Source organism: Peromyscus leucopus, chromosome 20 (genome assembly GCF_004664715.2).
Source record: "Peromyscus leucopus breed LL Stock chromosome 20, UCI_PerLeu_2.1, whole genome shotgun sequence".
Lineage (NCBI taxonomy): Eukaryota > Metazoa > Chordata > Mammalia > Rodentia > Cricetidae > Peromyscus > Peromyscus leucopus.
The window spans coordinates 25580983-25601600 of record NC_051080.1 but is presented as its reverse complement, the minus strand read 5'-3'; the positions used below and the strand labels follow the sequence as shown (position 1 = coordinate 25601600).

The 20618-nt window shown below is 46.9% G+C and overlaps 1 protein-coding gene across 1 annotated transcript in view; it reads left to right on the top strand.

The window, feature by feature from the left end:
• The window catches only part of Zfat (zinc finger and AT-hook domain containing), a 178609-nt gene that overhangs the window by 45704 nt on the left and 112287 nt on the right, over positions 1–20618 (top strand). Inside the window, 1 exon segment of the mRNA XM_028876000.2 lies at positions 163–414. Within this exon segment, the coding sequence (XP_028731833.1) occupies positions 163–414 (252 nt within the window).

Sequence of the window (20618 nt, the reverse complement as noted above, 5' to 3'; positions counted from 1 at the left end):
TTAGCATTAAAGATATTTGCAGCTGGTAATTTGGGGAACCACCTCAGACTTTTCATTTTTAATAAAACACAGAACGTGACCACACTTAGACAAAGAAGTCGAGTAACTGTCCTGCTCTGCCTCCTCACATGACTGCCTCCTGCCCTGTTGTTTCTTTTACAGAGTTTTTGGTTATGAAGAGGAAGCGAGGCAGGCCTAAGGGTTCCACGAAGAAGCCCAGCCCTGAAGAGGAGATAGTCGAAAGCCTCGTGAGCCCCAGTGAGGACGGTCCCCTGGCTCCGGAGGAAGGGAGTGACCTGGCGCCCAGCAGCTTGGAGTGTAGCAAATGCTGTCGGAAGTTCTCCAACACACGCCAGCTGCGCAAGCACATCTGCATCATTGTGCTGAATCTGGGTGAGGAGGAAGCAGATGCAGGTTAGTGCTACATGCCAAGTTCTTATCAAGAGCAGTACCAGCCAATACCTGCTTTCAGGCTTGTTGCTTGGAAGTAATGTGTGCCTGCGCAGGTCTCTCCACCTGGTTCAAGAGGGCTGTTTACTGTTCCTGAGAACAGCCCTTGAGGTGAAGATGTCATGCAACAGGTGAGACCCACTGGTCCGAGGTGCTTGATGGGAGAGGAGCTGTGGGGACTGACTGCATCAGTGGTCGAGCTCTATCTCCACCTTGGTGAGTTCATGTGTTGGAAGCAAAATGTTGAAGGGCAGTCATCCAGAGCAGCCATTCCAATGTGAGATAATGCTTGAGTGTGGGTCGGGGGACACTGAAGTGGACGGATGGAGTCAAGGGTGGCAGGCTCGTTGGTCACTGGTGACTGGTGCCTAGACTGCGGTGGGCGTTCTTGAAGAAGAAACATCATGTACTTCCTCTGGCTGTGTTCCTGGCTAGAGTGCAACACTGAAGCACTTTGAGTGGGCCTGAGGGTGACCATAAGCATGACGCGAAGTGGCTGCAGCATCGCAGATCCATAGATGACCTTCTGGAAGGAGATGCAGTACTACACCAAGGGTGCCCGGGCCTTGCCTTCCTTTCTTTCTTCAAGACTCACCCGAGTCAGGGAGTTCTTGGTGGGCAGGGCTGTGCAAAGTGTGCCCCGTGGGAGCCCAGCCTGTGGTCAGGGTTTGAATCGGTTCCAGCCTTGCTAGCCGGCTTTAGCTTCAGTTTCTTCACCCGTAACACAGGAATGAAAACTGCTATTTTATGTGAGGGCCTTGAGTGTTACAGGAGACAGGGCTTCCACAGAGCTTGGCATAGCGCTTGCTGTATCGGAAGATCCGGTCTTCACTAACTGCTCCGTTAGCTGGTGTATCCACTTGGGCCACCCTAGCTGTTCTAAGGACAGCACACTTGGACACTGAAAAGGGAAGACATGTGCCTGGTGTCTGTTAGGTAACAAGAGCACCTGGCCTTTGACCCCAGGCCATCCTCTGAATGGCTGTTCTTAATTTATTTACTGTAAATGTCTCCCAGTGATGAAGCAGGATGGTTGGTATGCAAAATCCCAGCACAGATTGGATGAATTATTAAGTAATTCATCAATTTATACTTAACAAGCGTCCAGGTGGGTGGCCGAGGCTCACTGCCAGCATCTGTGGCAGCTGATTAAGACATGCTTCCAATCTCCTAAAGAGCTGTAAAGGTGATCATGTGACCCTTGCTACTTTGTGTGCTAACAGAATCCTGACATGGCAGTGGGCTGGCAGCTGTCCCACAATGTGAGAGGTGTGAGATTTCAGTGGGGGTCTGTATCTCACCTTGGAAACAAAAGTCATTTTGGAAAATTGAAGATCAGTTTTAGAGAGCAGTTGCTTAGGATCAGGCCATACTGTCTCTGACCCTGAAACCCAGACAGCCCTGGCTCTGTAATTCATTGATGTGGGTTATGGGCATTACTGTTCTCTGTGTCTCTGCTTTTCTGTCTCACTGTCTCTTTTACACCCACATGCAGGTATGTACAGACACATGCACACACACCTACCCTTCCTCTCCTCTGGCATCCTTCTTAATACTTGTTGCCTCTTCAGCAGCTCTGGCCACTAAGACAGCCTTTCTGATTTCTGCCTGGTCCCTCTACAGACTGGTTCTCTGCCATTGGGTTCTGGTTGCTGTTTCTCCACAGCCTTCTCCTGTCATGGCTGAGATGCCTCTGACCTTTCTGAAGATGCCTGGTGTTAGGGATTTCAACTCTTTTGTGGTACTGAATTTTCCTTCCTGCCTCCCAGATCTAGGTTTAATTTTGAGGCAAAGTAGTGTATTCTCATCAAGCTGGCATAAAATCTATCTCTTCATGTTAGTTCTTCATCTTTTTCCACTCCAGATGACCTTGTTATGTGGCATTGTGGCATTATCTTCCATGGTGTCCATGTTCCAGTGTTGAGGTCAGTCATGGCACAGTTGGTGACAATCTGTGTTATTATTTTTTCTTGTGTGTAATTATAAACAAGGACTTAGTAAAATCACAAGTATTTATCTGTGCATGTGGTTAAATTCCTGGCCACAGATCTGCCTAGTCAGTCAGAAAGTATGTGCTACTACATTTCTCCACAGATAGCTCCTACCACCTTATGGTCCCAAACTGTCTGGGAGCACCATTGGATGTTATAAGTTCTGTTGTCTTTTTGTGTGCATATGTTATGTGTGTGAGGATGGCATGCACAGGCCAAAGGTATCCTCAGTTATTGTTCCTTGGTTCCTGTGTACTTGACAGGGTCTCTCAGTGGCTTTTGAGCTGCCTGGCCAGTAAGCCCCAGGTATCTGCTTGTCTTGGTCTTCTAGTGCTGAGATTGCAAGAATGTGCTACCATGCCTGTGGTTTAAAAAAATTCTTTTTTTTTTTAAATTACACTCATGATATTCATTAGTTACACTCATTATATTAATCACATTTGTGGTATTTATAGATTACATTCGCAGTATGTATATATGTAATATATATATTATATATATATAATATATATATATAATTTTAAATGCCGAATGTCATTTATTGAAGGAGGGAGGAGGTCTTAAATACAGGCTTATAGCACAATGGGAGAACCCGGGAGGGCAGAAGTTCGCTACTGATGTTTTACAATCTTGCATCTAAGCTGTTAACGCCCATTATTCAGGATACACAGACAAGGAACTTCCCTTAAGCATTCAGGAGGGTGGAACCTGACAGGGAATTAGCATAGGGAGGATATCAAGGTCAAGGTCCGAAAGCAAGGCAACAGTTACCCAAAACAGGGGCCAGGGACCTACAGGTCCCCCTTTTATTAAAAAATGAGCTTCTGACTTGGGTTGCATGGGACGTCAGCAGGTCACCTTACCCATCATGGAGACGCCTGCCCAGGTCACACAGGTGCTCTGTCTTAGGTTGGTGAGTGCCCCCCAGGCATTACCCATCTCTGAATACTCATTATCATAAGGCTCAATCATGTGTGAGCTGCATGGTTAATTGCTGCCAAAGATCTCAAAGTGGCACTGGGCTTGCAATCTGTGTGTTCAACACAGAAAAGACCCACAGAGGTCCTATCTCACCCATAGCCAGTAGACTAAAGGCAACTGAGCCAGTCCCTTCCTTAACGAGCCATACTGTTCATTGGAGTCCTTGTAAGATAGTATCCCAAAAGCAACTGGAACTTGAGTTTATAAATTTATAATTTTCAAAGCCAATTGAGATGTATATAACTACTGAATTAAATTTATCATGCCCAATAGAATGGAAGATTAACTAACTGTGGTAGCTATTTTTGTTGCCAGGGTCTCCACTGTGCTAGCTGTAGTAAGCAATTATGAAATGGTAATCCCAGAAACAGTAGCAGCAGTGGCCGCCATTGCTATAACAGCAACAGTGGCAGCAGCAATGTCAAATTCTCTTCTCGAGCGTGTGGACATCCACTGGCATGGATACAACTCCAGTAACACGAACCACCAAGGCCCATTTTTCTTGATCCCAGCACGAGTTTAGCTGGCATCTCTTCTGGAGAATCCAATCTCATGGCTACAGTTCCTAGGCTTATATTAATGCTTGCCAAAGCTGGAGATATTGGGCCCTCAATCTCCATTGGCATCAGAAGGGTAGATTTTTTCATGAAGACCCATTAGGTCTCTGTCATGTTGGGCTTCAGCAGCAGCCACAGGGCGCGTTCAGTGCTCAGGAATCCAAAGAGGAACCTCATTGTCCTGAGGAAAGACTAAAGAATTCTTAAGGTGGAGTCTGGCCTAAACTTAGATCCATGTGCTTGCAAGGTAAACACTTCATTGACAGACATTTCCCTCACCCCATTGTTTGCTTTCATAATACAGGGGATTCTAAGAAGAAGAAGGCAAACATAACTCAGAATCTTAGAGTATAGTGAAGTGCCTATTACATTGCCCATGAGGGAATACTTTACTCCATTCTTGGCCCCCATACATCTTTCCAGGACTCTTCTGGGATCTCTTTGCATCTTCCAGGCTAGCAGATACACTGTTTTTAGAAATTTTATTCCTCCTCTCTCCCTCTCTCTCTCTCTCTCTCTCTCCTCTCTCCTCTCTCCCTCTCCCTCTCCCTCTCCCTCTCCCTCTCCCTCTCCCTCTCCCTCTTCCTCTCCCCCCCTCTCTCTCCCTCTCTCTCTGTGTATGAGTGTTTGCCACATGTACATGGGTGCCAATGGGAGACAGACGAGGGCATGGGGTCTTCTGGAGCTGGAGTTACAGGTAGCTGTGATCTGTCTTACATGGGTGCTGGGAACTGAAGGCATGTCCTGGAAGAGCAATGTGTTCACTTAACCACTGAACCATATCTTAAAATTTTTTGGGGAGAATTTCATACATGAGTATACTATATTTACATCATTTCTACACTTTCTTCTCTCCTTTCGACCTCTTCACTCACTCCAATCTTGAGGCTCGTGCCTCATCTTGTATTAATATTATTCTTACATACACACATACACACACACACACACACACACGCACACGCGCGCGTGTGCGTGCGTGCGTGCGTGCGTGCGTGCGTGTGTGTGTGTGTGTGTGTGTGTGTGTGTGTTACTTATCAAGTTCATTTATTGTTACTGATATATTCATGGGTGTAGGGCAGATCACCTGAGATTGGATAACCTATTGGGAGAAGGTCCCTGGAGAAAGTTGATCCTCTCTCTTTTAGTAGCCCTTGACTGCCTGTAGTTCTTCATCTAGGAGTGAGGCCTTGGCACATCAACTAGTATGGATGTTATGCATGTCTTTTTAGGCAGCCATATTTTCGAGATTTCATGGTGCAGCATCCCTATCATGTCTAGAAGATACTATCTTGCAGCAGGCATCCTGGCCCTTTGACTCTTACAGTATTTTCCTCCTACATTTGTACTGTAAATATCAACTCTGAGGGTAAGCACCTTATACTACTCTACATTTACTTACTCTGCATTTTGATCAGTTCTCTATCTCAATGGTAGCCTCCAACTGCTGCAAAATGAGGCTTCTTTGATGAGGGGTGATAGCCACACTTGTCTATGGTATAAAGATTAGTGTTTAGAATATAGTTAGAAGCCATATTGATTTAGGGAAGTGGTAGTTGTTTCTCCTCTAGAGTCTGCGACCTCTCCAGCCAGGGATAATGGGACAGGTATACAGTATCAAGCATTTCCTCTTATTGAATGGCGCTAAGTCCAATTAGACAGCTGTGGGTTATTACCAAGATCCAGGTGTCTCTATTGCACTATTGGAACATTTGTTAGACCAGCCATTGTTGTGCATAGGCTTAACATCTGGGTAGAACTGTTGATTTTTTTTTTTCTTCTCGGCAACTTGTGTAGCTCCTTCTGATAATATGAGAACCAGTCCTCAGGAGGGAGGATTCCAGGTCAGATCTGGCTCCGTTCCTCCAAGTCCAGTGTCTGAAGTATGTGATATCTTCATCTATAGGGACTTACCTTCAAGTTCTGAGAGGCAACCAAAGGCAATGGCAGGCACCCTCTATTGTTTGGAGAGGATCTCTTGGACCCCTAACCGACAACATGAAGTGAGGTTTCCCTTGTCTGGCTCTGGGGTATTTGTTAGGTGCCCTACGGCTCCTAGGGGAGCATTATCACCTTGTGTGGCATAATTCTATTAAAATGTGTATGTGTGTGTATGTTAAGTGAGCTTATAAAAAACTATGTTTCCAGGTATACTTTTTAAGACTGTATTTTTTTAAAAATTATTATACAAACTGTTTTCTAATACCTCTCAGGTTGCAGAGGATGTTCTCAGAGTTTCATAGAGAATGCCTCATTTAGTTCTAAACCTCCAGAGGAAGGCGTTGTTCTTTTGCCTTAAGAGATGATTGATGACCTTGATGATAGCCCTGACTGGCCTGGAGCTTGATATGTAGACAAGGCTGCCCTTGAACTCCAAGAGATCTACCTGCCTCAGCCTCTGTAGTGCTGGAATAAAAGGAATATGCCACCACTCCCAGCTTGAAAAAGATTGATTCACAGCCTGACTGGTTCTTGGTCTGTTTTGCTAGGTGTTCTAACCCCAAACAATGAACAAATGCCAACTGTTGTCATTTTTAAATACCATACAACATCTCTTCGTAGGTGTCGGTGTTAGGATCATTTCAAAATAGTCCTTTTATTTGTTTGTTTGTTTGTTTGTTTGTTTATAATTTGTTTTTTCGAGACAGGGTTCGTCTGTGTAGTTTTGGAGCCTGTCCTAGAACTCAACTCTGTAGCCCTGGCTAACCTCCAACTCACAGAGATCCGCCTGGCTCTGCCTCCCAAGTGCTGGGATTAAAGGTGTGAGCCACCACAGCCTGGCTTTCAAAACAGTCTTCAACATGCAGTTTTATCACTAGTCTTTTCATGCCATTATTGACTTAGGTAAATGCCTCGTCACACAATTTTGGGTAGAGAGGGAATATTTTGCATTTCAGCACATTCAGGTATGGTCAGCCTGAGCTGTGAGTGCAGGTCCCAGCTCCTCTCCAGCTCCGGCTGCAGTCTCCTTTGCCCTCTTTGTCCTCCATTGTGTAAATTGTTATCCCTTTGATCTCTCATGCAAAGCATGCTCTAACACCTTTAATTTGCAGCTCTTTCATCACTAATGGGTTCTTTCTGTATATGGTTAGGTAACTGGCTATTTGTGTTTGTATATGGTTGGGGTAGTCATCATTCAGATCGTTAACTCACTGTGCCTCTGGACTGTCCTGTGTGCTTAAAATAGTCCCTACAGACTGTCATTTACCCTTTGAAGTCTCTTGCATTTCTTTGTTGTTTTAAATTCCTTGCCCTTTTTTATTGTTAACTTAGAAAGCTGTCATCATGCCCTCAAAAACAGTTAATCATGTGCTTTCATTCAATCCATATATTTGGAAATTATTATAATTTGGAAATTATATTTCTGCATAGCTTGGGAAGTAAGGCACACACATACACACATGATCAATATATTCATGTCAAGGAATTCTTAATAAATGTTAGTTAATAAAATAGATTAAAATATAAGACCTGCAGAGAAGACAAGGGTCTTGCAGTTCAAAGTCTGAAAAACCCATACAAATAAACATTGTGCTTTGGAGTTACAAAGACAGTGCACAATGGCCCCATTGTCCCCAAACCCTCACACAAAACTAGTATTCAGATTCTGAGTGTGCTGGTGTGGTTCAGGTCACTTATCGCCCATATAGATTTATCAGCCATTCTGCCAGTAGGTGGCAGAATTGCGCTGTTCCCTCAGAGCTCACCTGTTGCTGCCCCTTTACACTGTACTCCCAACAGGCGTCCACTGATCTGGTCTCCAAGTCTGTGATTTTGTCATTTTGAGAATGCTGTGTAAATTGAACAACACAGTATGTGATCCTGTAAGAATGAAAAAAAAAAAAAAGAAAAAACAAAAAACCAAAACAAATCAACCTTGTGTTTAAATTCCGTTCCTAATTTAGTCACTGAGGAATTTAAGCCTTGCCATGGTGTTTATCCAGAGTCCCCCATTCTTTTGGGGAGAGGTGAGGAGCAAGATCTTTTCTTCCTGGCTGTGCCTTGTGCTCCCACACTCCTTCCTTACAAATCAGTGTTATCTTTGCCTCAGGGATGCAGCGCACATTCCTTCCGTGTGCCTCTGGCAGGGAGAGTTCCATCCACCTTGGGGAGAAATGAAAGTCCCTCTGCATGCTTCCTGCTGTTTGCAGTCCACTCTGTGATAATTAGACAGTGACTGCAGCAAGGCAGGCAGGCACGGTCCTCCTAACAGGATTATCAGTGTACACAGTAATAAGCCGTGTGGAAAATAGCTTCATCCTTCATTGATCCAGGTGACCTCAAAGGACTTTAATTTCACAGATACCTCATGGGAAGGTAGAGGCCTGGTTGGTTTTCTCCCTCTCTGGTCTCCGTGGATGCCTCTCAGATATGTAGAAGTGTCCTTATGCCCGGCTGCCTGGGGCTGAGCTCCTCCCGCTGTACTGTGCTCCCCCGTCTGCCAAGCACAGCATCGCAATCGGAAAACAGTCACATAATTCTTCCAGTACATTCACTGTAAAGAGCACTTCTGTGACATTTCAGAAATTGACCTTGACTCCACAGCTTGTTAAAACAATTAGAAAAAAACAAAGTAAGTGGGCCCTTTTTTCCCCCCTTCTCCTCTGAACCCTGGCAAGTTAAAATAACATTTTGGATATGTATTCAACATTTATTTATTTTATTCTGCATTTCAATAGTAAGAGGAACTGGGAAAAGAAATTGTTTCCCCCTGTTGTTATGAGAAACAGCTGGTGTTTTTGAAAAACATTTTTCAGCCTACAGAAATCAATATGTCAAGTTTGTGAAAGTGGCTTCTGAGCCTCCGAAGTTGGTTATTTCTGAGGTCATTCCCTGCAAAGAGAATTGCAAAATCCCCCATTGCTCACGTTAGCTGTCTCCCATGTAAGAACACATTGTGGTTTCTAGGTCATCCCAAAGACCCCATGTGTTCTCCTTGGAGTTCTGAGCTGTACCTCAACTCTGTGCCTTCTGCTGTGATTGTGACAGCTGCTGGTGACCTGATGAAGAGGATTGTGAGCTGCAGTTGAGAGTTTGCAAATGGAGAGGGTATGTATGTGTGCAGCAGCCTGCTGAGGGCCACACCTCTCTCCTTGGGAAGATGCCTGTTGCTGCTGGCTGTTTCTTTTTGCAGCCTATTTGTGATTTTTGTTTTCTCTTCACTACTCAGGGAACAGACACTGTTAGGCATCGAGCTGAGCTCAGCCTTACGTACACTTGGAGTGACGATGTGTGTTGTGTGACAGACGTTCCTAGGGACACACGTACATCTACTCACCCTAGATGGGGAGCCCATGGCAGACCATAGTGACAGATACCAACAAAGTCCACTTGGTGAACCATTGAGTTTTATTGGGATTATTCACAGGAGCAGAAATGACTCAAAGACAGCTGTATCACCAAAGCTCAACTCATAAAAGTAGGGAATTTGGAGCTCACTTCACAGCCTGCAGGCAGCTCAACAGGTTGAAGAGTGTCCTTTCCAGGTGGCTCAGTTGGTCTAAACCTCTTCCAGGCTGTTTCTCAACCTATGGGTCTCGACCTCTTTGAGGTCGAGTGATACTTTCACAGGGGACCCCTGAGACCATCGGAAAACACAGCTATGTACATTGAAATTCAGAACAGTAGCAACATTACAGTTATGAAGTAGCAATGAAAATGGTTGGGGGGTTACCGCAACATGAGGAACTATATTAAAGGGTCGCAGCATCAGGAAGGTTGAGAACCACTGGCAAATGGGCTTGCTGAGAGTCTTCTTTGTACCTTGGTTTGTCCAAGAGTGACTCCCAGCAGTCTTTATTGTTTCCTCGTGGAAGCGGGGGTGCTATTGAATCTGCTCAATTTCAGGGACTTCCTGAAGCTGTTTTGAGTTGTGTATTTTCTGACTTAAGGAGCTTCCCTGGAGGATGGAATGTTTCAGTCTGAGAGCAAAAGTGACATGGTAACTATGGCCCAACACAGTTCAAGTTCCCTGTGATCCAGCTTCTTCAGCTCTGCTGCCTGCCCCAGGTTCCTACACAGTCTCCTCCAATCGCTTCCTCGTCTGCCCATCACAGAACTGTGCCTAATTCTCTCCATAGGTGTGGATCAGGCCACACCTCTTGAGCAGCGCTTCCCAGATGGCAGGAGCCCTGATGTCACCAACTGCTTTCTGGTTGGTGGATCCAGCCAGAGTGAGTAGCCACCATCTTGAATTTGACATTGAACTAGAGGGGAAGAGAGAGCCATGGGAGGTTTTTTGTTTTTTTTTTTCATGGTCTAGGAGTATCATTTCTTCCCACATAGTTTATCAGCCAAGAGGGATTACATGGCCTTAACTGATCTTAAATTGCCTGTAGTCCAGCCATGATCCCAGTATGGAAGAGAACAGGAAATGCTTGCTTGGTAACCATTACTAAAACCACACACAGGGCTTCTACTCATGTCCACAGTTCATTTTTATCTGTGAGGCAATGTCCTATGAATATCCTGCTGGGCCCTGCTTCAGTTTGGCTGTTGTCCAGGCAACCAGGGCTCTGCAGTGTGTAGTGAGAATCTCTCATCTAACTTCTTGGGGAGCTTCTCTCTGCATCTATCTTGGTACCTCTCCCCACCATCCTGATGTCTCAAGCCTTCCGCAGCCGCCACATCTTGTCGCTATCCATGGGAGGCTGACTGTTCCTGCGGAATGCTCCATTCTCTGTTGTGCTTGTGGATTGGGTCCCGTCATTATCTCCACAGCCTCTGGTAAGAGCTCAGGTCTGGCCTCCCAGTCCCTCCATGCTCTGTGCACACCAGTGGCTGGCAGAAATGTTGAGGATATATTATGGTAAATTACAGCTTATTTACCGATAGGTTGTAATTTTAAAGTTAATAAGCATTTACAGAGTCCCTACTATGGCCCAGCTATTATACTTAGTGCTCTACAAATACCAGTTCATTTCTTTTTCATAGACGCTCTTGGGGTGTTTACTGTTTCTGTTTCTATTTCACAGGGAGAAAACTTAGGCAAACAGCCTATCTCATTCGACGAGGTGATTAGTCAAGCGCTTTGGCTCAGATGCGTATACTACTGTAGCCTGTTATAGGCATTGTAAAATAGACAAAAAAATGTAGAAAGGTCAGAGGGTGAAGCGGAGTTCCCTTTTCTTCCAGAGTTTGAGTTGGGTTGTTCAAGTGTGTCTCTCTCCTCTATTGATGTTGTTGCTGCCCCTGAATGAACCGTGTCTTTCCAGAACATGGAGCAACCTAGTCCCTACCTTGAAGGTAGCCCCCGCAGCACACCCACGACTGTTCACTCTGTACTACCTGCCTGGTTAGTTAAGGCTGGCTGCTACACTTCTCCTCCCTCTGCTTTACCCCCTTGGCAACCTCCAAACCAATGGGGACACTGACATAACATTAGGGCCTTTTCTTGGGACACCTGCCTTCTTCCATACCAGCCACCTCCTGCTCATTTCTAAGTCACAAGGCTCAGCCTTAGTGTCCCTTTCCTGTGCTCCACCTAGGCCTCCCGAAGCTTCTGGGCTCTCTCCTCTGTGCACACTCTTCTCTGTGTTCCCTCAGTTTCTGAGCTTGTTTACCATACGCCTATGGCGTGGTAGGTGGAATTCTCTTCTGCTGGGGCCTGCTTCCCCAGGGACTAAATCAAAAGATTTTCCTCTTCCTTTTTCTTCTTCAGTATTCTGATGGCTTTGACATAAGCAGACCCGGCAGCTTGCTTGCTTGGTGGCCATGTCATGCGTCAGTACACAGTGTTTCTCTTTTGGATGTACCAATCCTCCTAAGGCTGAAGCTGCTGCTGTTCGGGATACTCAGAGTGTTCCGTAGCTACCATCTGTTCTCCCGTGTGAGGGGCTCCTTTCCCCTCCCCTCTGAATAGCCACTCATCCTTTCGTTGTCCTGGAACTCCAGCAGCCCCCACACCAGTGGGGCACAGACACAGGATTGAGGCCTTCTCTTTAGGACATCTGCCCTTTCCCGTACCAGCCAGCTCCTGGTCATCTCTAAATCACGGGGCCGTGCTGGTTCTTCTGCACTCAGCCCCAGCCTCCTCTTTCCTGTGGTCAGTCTGGGCTGCCCAGAAGCCCCTGCCTTCTCTCCACTCTCGTGCATCCTTCTCTCTGTTGCTTGGACCTTGTGCAAGGCCAGGTTCCTGATGCAGACATCTGGTGCTCCACAGCTGCTTCCGTTGGCTCTACAGATGGTACATTCTTTCATTCTTCACCACAGTTTTTCATGTCTCATGGGTCAGCTATTAGCCTATGCTTCCAGGATTACCACTCCTCACTGGTAGAAACTCCAGACTCACCATATAGCCTCTTCTTTTCACTCACTTCCACATCTTCCAGTCTCCTGGTTCTGCTGACCGGATCTTCCAGCAAGTTCTGGAGTCTTGACCTTTGACACCCCTCCCCCCCCATCTTTTGTCATCTCCATGTAGAGTTCACATTGACTTTGGACCAATCACTGTGTTTGTGGTTCTTCTTCTGGATCTAAGAACCTGTCCTTCCTAGATGGTGCAGAACACAGAGGACCTGTGCTTCTTGCTGAAGTTTCTCCCATGTCCCACCATTGCTTAGCCTGGCGGTCTCACCATGTTCTGAGACTGGGCTGTTTGTCCCAGGTCACTCACTTCCTCTTTGCCTTTCTTGCTAATAGTTATCCCCAGATTATTCCAGTGTTTGCCTCCTGCAGAGTTAGAGTTCTCTCAGCGCCCTTAGCCAGCTATTTTGTCCTTTTCTTGTCTTCCTGAGGGGTAGGGTGCCTACAGCATAGGCAGTGCTGGTGAGGGTGAGGGTCAGTGGGTACGCAGTGTGTGCTTAGTATTCAGAGACTTGGGATGCTTTGCACAAAGTTCACATTCATCCTCGGTGTTGCTCGGAGAAAGAGGGAATCGGACACCTAGAGCTGTGAGCACGTGGGAAGCTTTAGGGGGTTAGACACGGGCCTGGAAGATCGGACTGGGAAGGCTTCCATTTACATACTTCTGGACGTTCCAGAGGTGATGGAGGCCTGAGCTTCCCACACTTGAGTGCAATTCCAGAGACCTAGGTCGGGGGTGGGGGTGGGTCAGGAAGTGTAGCAGCTGGTTCTACAGTACTGCTGCCTTCTTCAAATGCTCACCTAGGCCAGCTGCTGTGCTAGGTACTGTGTGTCTGCTTCCTTCTGCCCCTGGATGCCAGGCAAGGGCCTTCTCCTCCCTCAGGTTAAGAAATGGAGGGTCTGCCAGGCTAGAGAACTTTGCTGAGGCCGGCTGAAGGAAGAATGCATGAGAAAGGAAGACTTGAGTCTAGGTTTCTGAGACTCCCAGGATCCATCTCTTGCTATGAGGATCACAGCCTCTGGGAGGCAGCATCCTGCATTGCTGACCTTCATTCTCCTCCCTGCCAGTCCCAGGGTCCCACAAGTTCAAACCTGTCTGTAGTCCTGTTGATATTTTAGCCTGGCAATAGATGTGCCGGCTAGTGAGAAGCAGGGCTGACATTGCATCCCACCTTCCTGGTCTGTTGCTGGTGTCTTGTGGCTCTTTAGGGAGCAGATGATACTTGGGCACCTTTTCAGGGGTCTGGGACACTCACTGAACCTTGTCCCAGAAGACTGTACTAATACTTTTGAAAGGAAGGCTTTGTCAGTATCTCAGAACCGGCCACAGGCTGAGGGCTCTGAGTAGTGGAGGCCTGCTGGATCATGGCAGCAGGAGCAGCTCAGTCACCAGGTTGCTGTCTGGATTTCAGGGGACTGCCTGCTCTCTCCCAATGTGGACAGGCCAGGACTAGGGTGGGTGTATTGCCGCTCCTGTCATTTGGCTTTATTGAGCAGAGATGCAAGTGTATAGACTGTGTTTCAGCACTAGATTATAGACTGAGGACATGGGCACTCCAAAGTATGGGGCAGGGGAAGCTTTTTATTGTAGGTATGAAGAAGAGTGCAGCCAGAGGCCTCTGGAAGAGTCCAGAGCAGAGGGAGAAAGTGGAAAACTGAACATGGCCAGCAGACTGGACTAGGCCATGAGAAGAGAGAGGACAGGAGAGCAAGAGAGGAAGAGAAGGAGATTACCAAGAGAGAAGGGCGTGAGAGAGCAGACCAAGAGAAGAAGATGAGAGAGAGTGCACATGGCCTAAATGTCAGGCTTGTGTAGAAATGAGGAACTGGGGAAGAGAAGCCAGTGAGCTAGAGAAGTTTAGGGTGGGGTGGGGTGAGGAAGGCTGAGGAGAACCACAGGTAGTTGTGATACCCAGTGAGCAGCAGCTTGTATTAGTACCAATAGCATTTGTCTTCTGAAGATGATGAGTGCTTTGGTGAGGGAAGGTCGAATTTGGGGGAGTGGAGTTTCCTTTGGAGCTGACTCAAGCAACTGCTGTGCATTGTAAGCCTGGTCTAAAGGACTGCTCTGTGTCCCTGTGGCAATCTCTCAGGGCTGAGTGGTCCTGAAATGGAGGGCCCAGGGCTGACAGCTCTTTAGCAAATGCCTGGGCCTGGTTCTTCCAAGATGTTGAGGAAGTCTGCTGTCGTTCACTCAGTGAGCTCCCCCGGCACACACATTCTCACCTCGGTTTACCCTGAGCTCACGCTGCTGGGTGCCCAGGCAGACTCTGGGGACCAAACTTGAGTTAGACAAACCCAACCCTTGGAGGAGCTGAGCGTCTGGAGAGCAGAACAGGGACATAGACACGTATGCTACAATGGAGGGGTGAAGCACGGGTGGAGAGCAGGACCATACCGCTGATGCGGACGAGGATGACATCTTGGAGGTTTCCTGGAGGAGGAGTTTGTGGGCTGTGAGTTCCTGCCGTCTCCAGGATGCTGTGGCATGAAGGGAGAAAGTGAAAGTGACCGATAGGCATTTGCTGCTTGATGGTGTGTGCTGAACCCAGAGGTGAAGCAGGACGTGGACACCCTGAGGGGAAGTTTGGGAGGTCCACTCAGTGAGTATGTGATGTGGGGAAGGAGCATGCTACACGGAGGCCCCTGCCCTCCCTCAGCTCATTTTTATTGAAGAAATCTCTCTGTGGAAGCAGGACTCACCTGTCCTTCCCTCATCACAGAGAGACAGGGAGGTGTGAGAAAGCCCGAGGGAAGAGGGAAAGAATGATGCATATTCAGCAGGTTAGCAAGAATGATTGTGAGGCTGCAAAGCTTCCTAAACTGCTGTATTAGCAGGGTGGAACAAATTGGTGGCAGAGTCCCAGAATATAATCCCTTATCAGTCGGCTGTTCTGACAACTGTTCTGGGCCTTTCGTTAATATGGCTGATAATATTTGACTCTCTGGGGCATTCTGAGATTTAATTAGTTCTGGGGCAATTTAGAATAGGTACTTTAGAATACTAGTGCAATGCTAACTATATAAGAATTCACATAAACTAATGTCTACAAACTGTGATGCACTGGTCTGGAAGACATGTGACACGCAGAGCACTCAGTGACTTGCTGTGGGAGTTCAAGGATAGAAAGTGTGGGTGCAAATCCTTCCCTCTGTGTGTGGAGAGCTGGGAACAAGGAGCACAGTGGCAGTGGAGGGGTGGCGAGCAAAGAGCTGGAAGACATCTGTGCAAGAGGAACACACGTAAGAAGTGTTGCAGCTAGCATCCTTCTGTATTGGTTACCTCATTGCTGTAACAGAGCATCTTATGGAGAACAGCTCAAGGTGGGGAAGATTGATTTCACCTTCAGTTTGAAAGGGTATGGTCTGTCATGGTGTCCTGATGAATTGCCAGCTCACATCTGGGTACATCAGGTTGCTGAGTGATCAGGGATGATGCTCAGCTCTCTTTTTCTCTTTTCCCCCTTTTTATTCAGTGCAAGTCCCAAGCCAGTGAGACAGAAGGGCTCACATTCAGGGTGGGCCTACTTCCTTAATTAATCCTCTTTGGAAACATACACCATACACACACACACACACACACACACACACACACGCACGCACGCACGCACGCACGCACGCACGCACGCATGAGGGAGAGGTGGTGGTGGTGGTGGTGGTGGTGGTGGTGGTGGTGGTGGTGGTGGAGGTGGTGGTGGATTGGTTTCCTGTGTGATGACTACATGCTGTTCACTAAAGAGAGGCCCTTGCCATAAAGTTCTCAGAGAATTGGATAGATATTGTACTAACATGGTGGGTAGGGTATGGCAGGAGGTCTGGAAGGATGGTGTGGAGTTGCCCTGCAGCTGAGGATCTGGTTCTGAAGTGTGGAGATACTTGGAGCGTGAAGAGGTGTGGGGAGCATGGGAGAGGGACGTGGTGGAAATTTGGTTACAAAGGAGCTAGCAAACACTCCGTAGGCACAAGGATCTGGTGTGGGATCCTGAGGTGTCTGATTCAGCAGTAAGAATTGATAGAACGGACCTGTTTTAGAGATGCTGAGGGAAGGAGATGGGAGACTGTGTTGTTCTTAGCCTGGGAGCTTGAGTTGACAGGGGCATCGTCCTTGCCAGTCTCCGATGTTAGGGATGATAAACAGGTTTGATAGAAAGGATGAGTTAATTTTGGTTGAAGATCAAGTTTGATAGACTAAAAATATGTAAGAGGATACTTTCTGTCAGAGCATGGAGCCAGCATGCTGGTTTAGGGCTTCAACATCAGTGTCCTTAGCAGCTCAGGATGTGAAAAGATGGTCCAGGTCCTGAGGACCTGAGATCACTAGAGGCATGTAGTAGAAAAGCTTGCCTTTGTGGAGAAGTGGATGGGTGTGTAGTGAAGCTCCAGATGAGGCTGGGCTAGAGGAGCCACTGGGTCATGTTACTCAAATAGGTAAAGGGCTAGGGTTGAGAGATCTCAGGACTCCATGGGATTATGTGATGGAGTATCCACCAGAGGAGACTACTTAGACACAGGTTTAAACCAATAGAAAGTCTTTATTAGCCTGGCCAGCAACTACTATGAGTGTCCCAGATCCCAGTGTAGCCCTGAACCTTTCTTAGCGTGAGCTTTTAAGCACAGAAACCATGCTCTGGGTTGACATACTTAAGTTAACAAGAACAGTTAGCCAGAAACAGAACTACAGAAGCAAAAAAGCAAGGTTAGTACATTTAGAGACTTTCTCAGAACTATGGACTTTGATGGATTAGGCCTTTGTCATCATTTTGGCAGGTGGTGGTGTTGGCATGCTGAGTTTTTTGGCCTCAATGGTACTTCCATCATGGAGTCAGTTGTGCTAAAGTCTAGGATCCTGTTAAAGTTGGGGTCAGAGATGAAGTTACTCAGTGATCAGTTGGCAGCAAGGGAGTGGAGGAATAAATATTCACCCTACTCTCTTTTTTTGCCTTTTATATCCTGTTGGTGCCTCCAGTGGCCAGACCCAGTTTGAAACCAGACGGCTCTGGTGTCTGTTGTGTGACCTCTGTGGGTCAGCCCTGGGGATGGGAATTGGGTAAAGAAGAGTGGAGGGTGGCCCAGAGAGGCCAGTGGGACTGCTGCAGACCCCAGGGTACGTGGGTCCTTTTCTTCATATCTACCCTTAAAGGACATGTCAGGCTTTGCTTCTTTGCAAAGGCTGCCTGTAGTATTCCGCCAGAACACATCACGGCATGCAGGGGTGTTCAGCCCTGGTGCAGGGGAGGCTGGAGCACAGTGTGCACGCCACCCATGAACATCTGCTTCCCTTTCCAAGGTCTGCTCTCTCCTATGCAGTGTCATCACTTTTGAAAATGCTTTCGTCTCCAAAGGAAATGAAATAGAGAGAATTATGTTAATTTGCTAGGGTTGAAGAGCGACTTTGCAGATGTCAAGAAATTAAATGTTACTGTTGACAGAATCTTGAGAATACAGGAGACTAGGTAGCAGGGTGAGACAGGTACTACCCAATCTCTACCCAATTCCCACTCCCAGAGCTGACCCATAGGGGCCACAGCTTTCACTAACACAAGGCAAATTAAGGCATGATGTGACTCAGTGATTACCCAAATGGGATACCTTGCAAGGCCCTCAGAGGATGCCTGAAACTTATCTTGCATGGTGCTGAGCTCTGCACATGCTGTTGTTCTGTACTGATCACAGTTATGATGATTTTTTTTTCCCTTAACATAGATGGCTATGATAAGGGTTGATTTAGAAATCTGACATAGGAGACCCATGGCCAAACATTGGACTGCACTTGGGGAGGCCTACTGAGGAGAGGGAAGAGGGATTGTAGGAAACAGGGGGGTCAGGAACATGGCAGGAAACCCCACAGAAACCACTAGCCTGGCTCATAGGAACCAACAACCAGGGAGCCTGCATGGGCCAACTTAGGCTCTCTGCATGTATATGACAGTTGTGTAGCTTGGTCTCTATGTGGGACTCCTAGCATGGGGGCAGGGCTGTCCGTGGTGCTTTGACTGGCTCTTGGGAACCTATTCCTCATGCTGGATGGCCTTGCTCAGCCTGAGTACAAGGGGAGCTGTACTTATGGCAGTTTATGACCTATGGTCTTATGGCAGTTTGATATGCTGTGCTTTGCTGAAGCCCATGGGAGGCCTGCCCCTTCTGAGTAAGGAGGAGGGGTGGATTGGGGGTGGGTGAAGGGGAGGAGCAGGGAGGGAGAGGAGGCTGAGGTCGGTATGTAAACTAACTAACTAACTAACTAACTAACTAAAATCTGACACAGGAAGATTAATAACAATCACTACTAATAAACTGATCATGATAATATTGTAATAAAAGTGGCTTAAACTTCTGAATTCTTTATTTCTATAATTTTCAGGCTGTGTTTGACCATGTATAACTGGAACTAGACAAGGTGGGGGGATGACTGAGTTTCACCACAGACTTGAGCTGGACTTGCAGTGTGGCAGACACTTCCTGAGAACCTCCCCTGTGTGTTTGTTTCCCTGTGAGAGGGCACTGTGAACGTTCTCTAGTGAGTCTCCCTGTGACTCATTCCGCAGATGCTGCTCATAGCTTTAGAGAGTTCTGAATGTCTCCAGCGGAAAGGCAGAACAGGATCTCAGCTGTGATGCCCTTGACATTGTATCTGGTGATCTCTGCCATGCCTTCTCAAAGCTGACTTTTACATCCAGTGACATTTCGCCAAGTACCCGGCACAGCCTATACCAGCAGTTTTGACACTATTATCAGGGCCCTTCAGCAGTGCTCAGAGGATGGAGTTTCAGAGACCAAGGACAGATGTTCGAGGCAGTGAGAGGGTGATGTTGGAACCCCACCCACTTCATCTATTTTAGTTGGCATGTCTGAATTGATTGATGGCCCCGAAATTGCCTGAAGAGGTCACTTTAAAAGGTCCTACTACTAAAAAGTGTTTGAAAAGTCACCATCCCAGTGTGCTGACAGACACAGCTGGAGTCACACAACGCTGAAAATATGATAGAGGATTTGATGGACAAGGGGACTTTGGCAAAGGACCTTGTTCTTTGAAAGCATGGATTTATAAAAGCCTTGGGGGAGAAGATATATGAAATGATTGGCTTAGAAAGGTGCATGCATGTGTATAGGTATAAAGTTGAGTTCTGGTCACAGCTCTTGACAGTGCTCTGCCTGCAGAGACCAAGGCATCAGCACAGCAGTGTGACTTTCTCTCTCCTGTGACACCGAGTACAGGAAAAGGACCAAATGGCAGAGACCATCGCCAGGTATTTTTTTTTTTTTTTTTTTTTTTGTGAACCCCACAGCTGCCAATGAGGTTGATACTGCCTTCTGCCCCTTCCTGATGCCACAGCTCATCAGTAGGGACCAAGAAAAGGTTGTAGGGGGTTGACATCCCCAAGTTGGTCCTAAATCTTAAGGATCTCAGATATATTTCAGCTATTGATGGGAATCTTTTCTAGAACTTGTTTGAAAAGTAGTTTTAAACATTTAATAGTTTGAAAATGATCCTCCCTTAGGATTAATTGTATATGCAATGTGGATTTTTTCCTGTCACTATGATAACTGACTTTCTGTCACTTGTGCTAACTGATTATAAAGAGGAAAAGTTTATTTTGTCATAGTCTCAGGAGTTTTAACCTGGTCATTTGACTCTGCTCTTTTTGGGCCTATCATGAGACAGTGCCCCATGTGGCTGGGGGAGGGGAATTTGGTAGAGCAAACTACTTAACTCGTGGTGTTGGCAAGCAAAGGGACTCAGAATGGGCTGGGTCTCATCCCGCTGACCCCACTTTTCACTAGACCTCTCCCTCCTCTCAGAGGTCCCTGTCCTTCGCTGTGCCACAGGCTGGAGACTAAGCTTTTCAGGTATTTATTGACCTTTAGAAGCACTGCAGCTTCAAACAGCATTGTGTAACTACACACGCATCTGCCGCAGAGCATCGGGAAGACCTGGAGTTTGATCTGCACCCCACACCCCATCTACCCATGCTGTATTTACTTCTAGAACTTGGTTGTGTTTCTTAAAGGTCATCATCTTGGGGCTGGAGTGATGGCTTAGCCATTAAGAGCAGTGGCTGTTCTTCCAGAGGACCTAGGTCCTTTTCCCAGCACCCACATGGCGGCCTCACAGCCATCTGTAACTCTTGTATTGGGACATCCACTGCCTTCTGCCTTCTGCAGGCATTGCATGCTCGTGGTTCACAGACATACATGCAAGAAAAAAAACACCCATACCCATACAAACAAACAAACAAATAAACAAACACCAGCTTGCCATCTCTTCAGCCATTCCTCATCAGGCACTTATCGTATACTGAGGGAGAAGGGTGTCAGTCAGCCATTCTCTTGAACAAGAGTA